The sequence below is a fragment of the Cherax quadricarinatus genome, chromosome 68, assembly GCF_038502225.1.
Source record: "Cherax quadricarinatus isolate ZL_2023a chromosome 68, ASM3850222v1, whole genome shotgun sequence".
NCBI classification, from domain to species: Eukaryota; Metazoa; Arthropoda; class Malacostraca; order Decapoda; family Parastacidae; genus Cherax; species Cherax quadricarinatus.
Window position 1 is genome coordinate 1,854,651 of NC_091359.1, and position 11,490 is coordinate 1,866,140.

The following is an 11,490-nucleotide window of genomic DNA, read 5'->3' on the forward strand; positions in this document are numbered from 1 at the left end:
CTCACTAGTGACTGTGATGTTACATAATTTATCTTCTTCTAGCCCACTGTAAAAATTAATTACTGGAATATTGTTAGTGTCTTCCTGTGTAAAAACTGAGAGAAAATAATTATTTAAAATCAAGCACATTTCATTCTCATTGTCAGTAAGGTGCCCATAGTTATTTTTAAGGGGACCTATCTTATCTCTAACTTTTGTTCTATAGACCTGGAAAAAACTTTTTGGGTTAGTTTTAGAATCCCTAGCAACTTTAATTTCATAGTCCCTTTTAGCTTTTCTTATCCCCTTTTTAATGTCCCTCTTAATGTCAATATACTGATTCATAAGATGACCCTCACCTCTTTTGATACGCCTATAAATTCCTTTCTTATGCCCTAGTAGATATTTGAGCCTATTATTCATCCATTTTGGGTCATTTCTATTTGATCTAATTTCTTTATATGGGATAAACGCTCTTTGAGCAGCATGTATAGTGTTCAGAAAACTGTCATATTGATAGCTCTCTTCGTTACCCCAGTCAACAGATGATAAGTGTTCTCTAAGCCCATCGTAATCTGCTAAGCGAAAATCTGGGACTGTTACTGAGTTATCGCTACTATCGTACTTCCATTCAATGCTAAATGTAATTGATTTGTGGTCGCTAGCACCCAGTTCCTCTGAAATTTCTAAATTATTAACAAGGGATTCATTGTTTGCCATAACTAAGTCAAGCAGGTTATTTCCCCTTGTAGGTTCTGTCACAAACTGCTTCAAAAAACAATCCTGAAATACTTCTAAGAAGTCGTACGATTCTAAATTCCCAGTCAAGAAATTCCAATCAACATGACTAAAGTTAAAGTCTCCTAGAATTACTACATTATCGTGCCTTGTGGCCTTAACAATTTCCTCCCATAGTAGTTTCCCTTGGTCCCTATCTAAGTTAGGGGGACGGTATATCACTCCTAAAATCAGTTTTTCATGCCCCTCTGAAAATTCTATCCAAACAGACTCTGTATGTGTTACTTCAGACTTAATACCCGTTTTTATGCAACAGTTCAAGCGATCTCGGACATACAATGCCACCCCACCCCCCCTCCCAATACTTCTATCTTCTTGGAACAATTTAAAACCCTGAATATGACATTCCGCAGGCATGTCCCGACTTTTTGAATTAAACCACGTCTCAGTTAAGGCAAATACATCAATGTTACCTACACTAGCAACTAATCTCAACTCGTCCATCTTATTCCTAGCACTACGGCAATTAGCATAATAAACATTGAAAGACTCTCCTTTCTCTTTACCCTTCCTGCTCATTTCTATTTTCCTACTAAACCTATTACTGTCCTTATCACCCAAGGTCCCTGGCTTTTCAATATCTATCTCGTTCTTATTATTACTAGTTTCCCTAGAACTCGTAATATTACTACACTGGGACTTCACTGTTTTCCTGCCAAAACCCATACCACTAACTATTCCTAGTTTAAAGTCCTAACTGCTCCCTCCACTGCAGTTGCCAGTGCTTCCACCCCACACCTAGATAAGTGAACCCCATCCCTAGCATACATGTCATTTCTGCCATAGAAGAGGTCCCAGTTGTCAATGAATGTTACCGCATTTTCCTTACAGTATTTGTTCAGCCAGCAATTGACACCAATTGCCCTGGACAACCATTCACTTCCAACTCCCCTCCTTGGCAAAATACCACATATGAGAGGGTTCCCACCCTTACTTCTAATTATTTCTATTGCTGACCTATACCTGCTAATCAGGTCCTCACTCCTACGTCTGCCAACATCGTTGCCTCCAGCACTGAGACAGATAATAGGATTGCTCCCATTACCTCTCATGATGTCATCCAGACGGCTAACAATATCCTCCATCCCAGCCCCAGGAAAGCAAACTCTCTGTCTCCTACTCCTGTCCTTCAAGCAGAACGCCCTATCCATATACCTAACTTGGCTATCCCCAACAACAACAATATTCTTACCTTCCTTAATGTCTTTCGTCGTGTCGTTCCCAGTAGTCAACTCACATTCGTCGGGTAGCACTGAGAATGTATTGGATGTTTCCACAACAGTTTCCACGGCAGTCTCTTTCTTCTTCATCGTTTCTACCTTTCCATTCGTCTTCTTAATCGTCAACTTCTTTCCCTGCTGTCCAGCCACTGACCAGTTTCCCTTCTTGACCTGAGGACTCAAAACAGGAGGACTACGAATCTTCTTGTTTTCCTCGGTCAATCGCCTAATTTCCAAATTCGCCAACCTCAATTCTTCCTTAAGCTGTTGGTAAAGTTGCTCGATGGAGGGCATCTTGCTTCAATTCTAGAGAGCGCGCAAACAGGTCTTCACAGGTCTTAATCTTTAAGTATTTTGTAATTTATTGTTGCACTGGTTCAGTATGAGTTTTTTTCCGCAGAGTACCACGGTGTTGGAGGGTTCCAGACAGTGGGTCCAGCGCCATGGACAACCCCGCTGGCACAAGCCTTCCTAGATGCTGGAGAGGAGTTAGGATATGATGCGAGAGACATAAATGCAGAGCGTCAAACAGGCTTCATGACCCCTCATGGCTTAATCAGACGAGGCGCCCGCTGCTCTAATGCTAAGGCTTTCCTACGGCCGGTGCGTCGACGTCCAAACCTCCATGTCGCCCTGAACACCATGGCCCTCAAGCTGTTGATAGATGGCACAACTAATCGCACTCTGGGAGTCTCTCTGGACCAACCGACGAAAAAAGGCGCGGTCGTTTTGGTGAGGCGAGAGGTGGTAGTGTGTGCAGGCGCCATAAATACCCCACAACTCCTGATGCTCTCTGGGATAGGTCCAGCGCGACACTTGTCCCAGCACAACATTACTGTTATCGCTGACCTCCCCGTAGGTCAGAATTTTCAGGCGAGTACACTATTATTGATCTACCTTAGGTATTTTATAAAACTTAGTATCTTTAATATGCAGTGATCTACCCTTAGTTTGTGATGTGGTTATTGCTAGCCGATTATAAAAAAAATTAGTTTGTTAAATTTAAAGGAATACCAAGAGTTGGAGCTTTTACTAAAAGTAATGAACGTCTGCCAATGAGTAAGATAAATGGACGGGGCCATGCATGTAGCAGGTCCAACACTACCCTTCAACCAGAGGCTCAGTAAAGATGATTTTTACAACCAGTCTTACTAACTTCTCCATGAATGAGTGTTGGTCCTGCCACACTCATGGACCATGGTTAGTTTTCGTTCATTTTATTTATTCATAGTTTTCTTAGGTTATTTGTTTTTGTGTAATTTTAGCAAGGCTAGGTTTAGTAATTTATTTTTTTTAATTTGTACAACTATTTTTTTTTTGGGGGGGGGGGTTATCCCTCAAGGAAGGTGCCTCGATGCCAGTGGGGGGGAGGGGTTGATCCAAGAAACTGTGCCCACTTAACTCGGATCAAACCTAATTGGGACTGATTTAATACTTATCCTTTGATTATAATCTTTGACGGTGAAGGGGAGGGGGGGGGAGAAATTAGGTCATCATATCAAAGTAACTTGCATAAGTCATGATTGTCTATTTTGAAATATGAATTACATGAAATGCTTCAGCCTGTAGTATATACAGCACCTGGACAGTGGAGGCAGAGGTGATCCAGGAAAGAGTAGCTCAATTACTTCGAGCCTATGACCAGAATGAAGCCCCTTTGAAGGGTGGAAGGGATGACTGAGGCAATTAATCTTTTTCAGTGTCCAAACACACGGGTATATTTGATAATTAAATGTACAGATATTGAATACCAAATATTCCGCATACTCTTGCTGTGATTTCAGTATTTTTGTAGGCTTGTTTATAGGTTAATTTGTTTAATTTCTGGTTCAGGACCACATAGCAGCGGGTGTGATCTTCAGCATCGACGAACCAGTCTCCCTCCTGACTGACCGCATACAAAACCTTCCAGCCTTAATTCGCTATTCCTTCTTTGGTACTGGTCCCCTCACCACCCTGGGCGGGGTGGAGGGCCTAGCCTTCATAAACACAAAGTATGGAGACCCTAGCATAGACTGGCCAGACATTGAACTTCAGTTCGTAGCGGGTTCTTACGGTTCTGACGAGGGGGCACACTTGAGGCTAGCTCTAGGCATGCAACACAAATACTGGAGTAAATACTTCTCTCATCTGAGCTACACCGACCACTTCAGCATAATGATCCTTCTATCCAGGCCAAAGAGTAGAGGCTACATCCATTTGGCTACTACCAATCCCTACACCCACCCAAAGGTACAGTGCAACATCAGGTGTCCGATGACTGTTGGAAAGGTTAAGTATCCTTTTAACATCCTTTAAGGGGTGGAGGACCCTGATGCGGTAAATGGCTCTTGATCCAAGGAATTGAATAAGCGTTCTTATTTCAAAGGGGCTTTACGATTTGGATTTAGCGTTTCTCCATGAATATATATTAGGTTATGATACTTTAGTATACCATTTATTTATCGTTTTCTTCTTAACTTTCATTTTGAGAAAACTGAACTGAAGAATTTAAAAGTTGACTTGTCCAATTAACCTGTAAATTCTACCATAGTGAGGAACATGACTGGGTTTAGTGCTTAGTTTTGATAATAAAGTGCATGAAGGTAGAAGTAATATGCCTATTTCTCTTCTCCATCCTTCGCTCATGTTCATAGTATTTAAATGCACAATAATATAGATTTATAGCTCAGGTAACGGGTAAAACCCAAACCATTTCTTTTGTTAGTTACACAAAATAACCCGCACATAGAAAAGAGGAGCTTACGACGACGTTTCGGTCCGACTTGGACCATTTACAAAGTGCGACTGTAAATGGTCCAGGTCGGACCGAAACGTCGTCGTAAGTTCCTTTTCTATGTGCGGGTTATTTGTGTATTGTTCCAGTCACGGTATTGTGCCTTTTTTTTTTATTTTTTGTTAGTTATTTTTAAGAGTGAATCTGTGAAAACAGTAAAAAGATAATTAAATTCCTTATGTCAGAATTACTGTACATTGAAAGCCTGCGATAATCTGAAGGTGCATATGATGTACATTTACACCTAGATTGTTTAAAGTTTGAAAATAAAAGGGGGAAAAAAGCCCTAGATTTGTTTGAGTATATTTACATGTAGATGTGTATAATACCAAAGATATGGGTTAAACTATATACACAAATATACCTGTGTATACAAAGGCTTACCCTTAAACTTCAACATAGATACAAAAGTGTATTATATAATTTAACCTAGGGTAACATCGATCCGATTAATTTCCATTAGTATTCCTATTACACAATGATTGCAGTTAAGCATAGGTCTATTAATCGTGCTGATAAATTTCGCTCCTTGCTCCTAGGATAAACTACTTACTCTTTTACTGTGATAGGTTAGTGGACGAGTTTGGGAGTGTGTGTAAAAGTAGAAAGTTGAAAGTGAACATAGAGAAGAGTAAGGTGATGAGGGTATCAAATGATCTAGATAAAGAAAAATTGGATATCAAATTGGGGAGGAGGAGTATGGAAGAAGTGAATGTTTTCAGATATTTGGGAGTTGACGTGTCAGCGGATGGATTTATGAAGGATGAGGTGGGAAGTGTAATTCCTGCACTTTAAAGGAGGGGTTTGGGATATTGGCAGTTTGGAGGGATATGTTGTGTCTTCATACGTATATGCTTCTAAACTGTTGTATTCTGAGCACCTCTGCAAAAACAGTGATTGTGTGAATGAGGTGAAAATGTTGAATGATGAAAGTATTTTCTTTTTGGGTATTTTTTCTTTTTGGGTCACCCTGCCTAGGTGGGAGATTGCCGACTTTTTTTTTTTAAAAAAGTTTTAGGTACACGTACACTAAGTACGGTAATCATACATAGTTTATCATGTGTAAATTACCTAGGTTAACCCCCCTCAAAAAAGTCTAACTTTTTCTATACGGATCTTCATAAATACCTGTATGTCTTGTACTTGGATTGATTTATTAAATATTACAGATATTAAAGTTAAGACACATGTGCAACATCTGGATATCTTTATTGTAGTAGACGTTTCGCCATCCAGTGGCTTTATCAATACAGATTCTAGGACATAATAGGAAGACAGTAGAACTATATACAAAAGATGAGGTAATCAGTCCCTCGGCCTTGGAGTTAGTGTTCACAGCATCGATGCTGTGAACACTAACTCCAAGGCCGAGGGACTGATTACCTCATCTTTTGTATATAGTTCTACTGTCTTCCTATTATGTCCTAGAATCTGTATTGATAAAGCCACTGGATGGCGAAACGTCTACTACAATAAAGATATCCAGATGTTGCACATGTGTCTTAACTTTCATATTGTCGGTATTTTATACCTTTCTTGCACATTACAGATATTCGCGAACTACCTCACTAACATAGAGGACGTGCAGGTGCTGGAGGAGGGCCTTCTCTTCGCTTTGCGTGTTGGTAACAGTACTGCCTTCAGAAAGTAAGGCCTATCCAACTTTGTCTGAATTAAAATTAAAATTCTTTTTCTGTTAATATTACAATGTGGGGTTTACATGTATTATTACATATTACAAAGAAGGCCACTAGTACGCCTTGGCATTTCGGGCAGACTAATACTAGTTCTTACTCTGTATTAACACAGGACATGAATTATACTGGTATTAAGGTTAAATAATTGTAGTGATTAACTACATTTACAAAATGGAGGTAGTTCAAAATATTTAAGAACTTAAAACATTAGTTTATCTATTAATGGAAATGGTCTCTGTTTGGCCTGATAGTTTCTATATTGGACTAGCTTAAGAATTATAAAGCAATAGCTGTAATCAGAATTTTTAGTCATGTGTAAATTAGGGGGAGTCGGATATCAATAAGTATATTTTGCTTTGGATATGTGCGAGATAGTATTTTCACGTGGTTAGCTACTGGTGGGGTGAGGGAGATGAGATTTTTTTTGAACGGTGCTTTTGAAAATGGCAGTTGTCTGCAGTTCTAGAGTTTTCAGGCAGGGAGTTCCAGATTTTAGGCTCTTTCATGTACATCGAATTTTTGTATAGATTTATCCAGACACGGGGAATGTTAGAGAGAAGTTTGTGTCTAGTATTATGTCTGGGTTCTGTCACAACTATCAAGAAAGTATTTTAATTTAGGGTTAATATTGGAATTTATGATTCTGTAGATTGCAGAGTAGTAAGTGTGGATGTTTTGAACTGTGAGTAAGTTTAGGTCTTTGAAGAGGGGAGGGGGTTGCCTGGCATAGGATTGCGTGATAATTAGTCCTGCGGCTTTTTGTGGGTAAATGCTGCTGATCCCCAGGCACAAATGGCATATGCGAGGCAGATAGACGAGTGAATAGTATAGTGTGAGTAGGGCTGATTGTGGTACGAAGTAACGTATCTTAGAGAGGATCCCAGCAGTTTTGGATACTTTCTTTGTCGTGTTGGATATGGGTGCTGAATTTCAGGTTGTAATAAAGTTGGTAGAATTACCGACAATATGTAAAGTAAAAGGACACAAGTGCAACTAATGTGACATTAGTTGCAATATGATAGAGCAATTAATTCGTACAAGAGTATTACTTTTGTCACTACCACTACTACCACTGTGAACATCGAAATGTTACCTCACTAGTATTGCACCTCACTCTGAGCCTTTATATACCCTCTGTGTCCATGTATTGTTTGTAATGGCTTGATAAAGCTCATGGAGAGCGAAACGTTGCCACAATAAATGTCACATTAGTTGCACTTGTGTCCTTTTAATTTCAGGTTGCTGTCGATGTGTAGGCCCAGGAATTTGCCCTCGTTATGTTTAGCAATAAGACTGTAGTCGATCTTAATATTTAATTGTACATCACCTGCTTTGTTACCAAACATAATACAGGTTTTATCAGTGTTGAGTGTGTTTATTTGCTGTCATCTATGTAGATATTTTTAGTACTTCCTCGTTAACAATGGTGTTGAGCGTGGCAAGATTTGGGTGAGATGCCCAAGTCCTGTCAGCCAAGAGCATTGGTTTCAGCGATATAATTAATTTGCGTCTAGTAATGTTTAACGTTTGCCGTTCAACCTTTGATTCAGTTTTAAGATTATCAAGGGCAATAGTTAAGCGTGAACTAGTATAGCGAGTGTTGAAGACGCAAGTGGCATAAGATTTTAAGATAATGAATGGTACGGGGTTAAAAATCCAGGATAATCCCCCCCCCCAAAAAAAAAGCAAAGTTGTAACTTGCATCCGCTGGACTCCTATAGGTCCTCGCCCCAGGATGCGACCCACAACAGTCTACACACTTGGTATTTATTAACTATTAGGTAAAGAAGGCTGTCAGTGTTAGTGTATTGTTGATTATATTTTATTTTTGCTACACAAAAAGCGGTTGTAAATGTTAGTAGATAGCGTTTCGCCTGTATAGTAGGCTTCAGTAAGTCTGATTAAATTTTATAAAGCTTACTGCATGGTGGCATAAATTTTAATATAACAATATGATGCAAGTGCTTGGCAAATAGTTATTCATTGTTTGACATTTTAATAATAAATATCGTGTACAGGAGGTTTGGCGCATTGTTTTTCGACCACCCAGTGCCGGGGTGTGAACACTTGGTGGGGAAGAGTGATTACTGGCAGTGCTCTTTCCGTCACCTCACCTACACCATTTACCACTACAGCGGCACCGCCAAAATGGGGCCAGTCTGGGACCCAGCTGCTGTTGTAGATCCCCAGCTCAGGTTAGTAGTGTTCCTAGGTTACATAAAAAGAGGAACACTGCAGCAGGCCTACTGGCTATACCAAAGCTACCCAAGAATTTGCTTCACCTCAAATACTGATCAAACTCAGCTTGGCTGAACTGTCTAAAGACCATCTTAAATATCTTCAAATTTGTCAAGTTTTTGGTCAACTTTTCCTTAAGCTCTGGTTAAACCAACCATAGTCATAAAATGGTTATAACTATGACCATAATTTTAAAGGGGTGAACCGGGAAGCCAGTGGAAGGCCTCTGTCAGATGACCAAAAGCTCCAACGGCGGGTCATCTAAGACCCGCGTCAGGAAACGATTGTCCTGTTTCCTGACGAACCTTGCCTAACCTAATCTGGTTGCGTGGGGTGGGGATAAAACCCGCGGCCAGTGTAATAAACTCCAGACCGACGCGTTAGCCAGTGGGCCTGCTGGCTACAATAAGATTCATCCAACTAGGTATATTAATACATCATAGGAAGGTTAGCATAGGCACCACTAAGACCACAAATGCAAGCTTTTACAGACTAATCTACCCCCCCCCCCGAGCGTGGCCGTGACGAATTCTAGCTCAAGTCCCCTCAAAAACTTGTATTTGTGGTAAGTGGTGCCTATGCTAACCTAACTATTGTGTGCGAATATTCCTAGTTGGATGAATCTTAATGTAGCCAGCTGGCCCAGTGGCTAACGCATCGGTCTGGAGTTGTATAACTCTGACCATAGGTTCAATCCCGCCTGTGGTATGGCTTGTTTGCAGTTGTCATTACGATTTCGTGAGTTATACCAAGTTGGTTTAGAAAAACACAAGTTTGTTTAATATCTTAATTATGCAGCCCATACCCATCCCGTGGGCGGTAGTCAAAATATTAGAGGTATATAATGGGTCCAGGGACTGGACCCCAAGATTGATAACTGAACTAGTTACAAAGTAGCAAACACTATATATGGCCTAGTGTTTGCTTGCGTGTTTTTCTAAACCAAAAATTTACTTGCATTGGGCAATGGTACACAACAGTACAGAAATTTGTCCAATTACACGCTAAACCTCTGAAAATCTTAGTCTTGACTTTTGATTGACAATTCTTGACCTATTCCTGTACATTTAAATCCTAGTTTAAGGGTTACCCATTCTTAATTGCTCTTGAGTTTTGTATAGCAGTTAAGCAGCAGATTAGACCTTCGTAACTTTGCAACAATAATTTTTCTCTATATTCTGCTAGAAATCTTGCAAAGTATACTTTGAATACTTCCGGACTTTCTATGACAGTAAGAGTGAACAGCTTAGCTTTAATGCTTAATCATGTACTCCATACCCATCCTGTGGATACAGTCGAAAGGTTAGAGGCATGTAATTGGTCCAGGGACTGGGCCCCAATGTTTTTCATAGCTGAAGTTATTTACAGTAGGCAAGTCTGCGTGTTTTTCTAGTGGTTCGTAGGGGATAAAATTGAAATTTCGGGAATATTTGAGATTGGCATCAACATTCATAGCTTTCGCATTCCAGCACAATGATAAATGGAGCTTGTTCTAGCATGGTATATATTTTGAAAGTTCTGTGAAGCAGCACCCTGTAACATATGCTGATTTACCCAGTAACGTCCCGAGTAAACTGTCCTATACCTCCCTCTACTAGAAAATGTCCTAAACCAATATTCCACCGGTATATTTCCTGCCGTTATCCTGCTGGAGTATACCTGGAGAGGGTTTCGAGGGTCAACGCCCCCGCGGCTAGGTCTGAGACCAGGCCTCATGGTGAATCAGGGTCTGATCAACTAGGCTGTTACTGCTGGCCGCACGCAAACTGACGTACGAACCACAGCCCGGTTGGTCAGGTACTGACTTTAGGTGCTTGTCCAGTGCCTTCTTGAAGACAGCCAGGGGTCTATTGTTAATCCCCCTTATGTATGCTGGGAGGCAGTTGAACTGTCTTGGGCCCCGGACACTTATTGTGTTATCTCTGTGTACTCGTGGCGCCCCTGCTTTTCACTGGGGGAATGTTGCATCTCCTACCGAGTCTTGCTTTCATAGGGAGTGATTTTCGTGTGGAAGTTTGGTACTAATGTGTCTAGATTTTCCAAGTGTACATTGTCGTGTATCTCACGCCTGCATTAAATGTTTCCATAAAATTCAGAAATCTGATTAACTGAAATAATTTTATAGTCCCTCGCTCTGGTACTCTTAATACAAGGTTTTAATCCCTGCTTCGTGGACTAACTGTTGTGACCTACAGGGTGTATGGAGTGTCTGGTCTGCGGGTAGCGGACGCCTCCATCTTTCCGACCATCCCGACTGGTAACATAAATGCCCCAGTGACCATGGTAGCAGAGAAGGCCGCCCATATGATCAGAACTTACTGGGCTTCTGCAGAAACGCCCTCTCCTCCCCTCCTAAAGCCATTCATTGACTATGAGGAAGTACACAACGACTTCCCCAGAGAGCGGGGTGAGGAACTTTGACGAGGATACACTGGAGAGGCTGCCGAAGTGTGATTCCCGGTCTCTCGGACTAATAAATCTTTGCTGGTTGACATGAAAACTCTGAGTGGAGATTTAACAAAAATCTGTCGCATAAGTCAGCTCTGATGGTTCTGCAAGATTCTATTTCTTTAACAGGTCTTCAAAAATAGAGCTGGGTGCTGACTCTAAATACCGTGTACGTCTTTGTTTTAATATAAAATGTTCTACCAAAAGTTATTTCTCTTTGCCTCCACATAATTTACTACTGGGTAAAGGGAAATACAACTGTATATAACTACTGACAGTTTCGCCAACGCAGTGGGCTCGGTTGACAAGCTCTTCCCTTGGTATCCGGGTTAAG

General features: G+C 40.7%; 1 protein-coding gene across 4 annotated transcripts in view; it reads left to right on the forward strand.

Moving 5' to 3' along the window:
- Positions 1 to 11,490, forward strand: part of LOC128697854 (glucose dehydrogenase [FAD, quinone]-like) — a 172,192-nt gene that overhangs the window by 6,200 nt on the left and 154,502 nt on the right. Inside the window, exons 5-9 of one of the 4 annotated variants that reach the window (XM_053789801.2) lie at positions 2,398 to 2,870; positions 3,831 to 4,229; positions 6,323 to 6,420; positions 8,489 to 8,665; positions 10,904 to 11,362. In XM_053789801.2, coding sequence (XP_053645776.1) covers positions 2,398 to 2,870; positions 3,831 to 4,229; positions 6,323 to 6,420; positions 8,489 to 8,665; positions 10,904 to 11,129 — 1,373 coding nt within the window. In that variant the 3' untranslated portion in view covers positions 11,130 to 11,362. Of the gene's footprint in view, positions 1 to 2,397; positions 2,871 to 3,830; positions 4,230 to 6,322; positions 6,421 to 8,488; positions 8,666 to 10,903; positions 11,363 to 11,490 lie in introns of those variants that run through there. The other 3 variants (XM_053789802.2, XM_053789803.2, XM_070099584.1) reach the window with 3 other exon arrangements.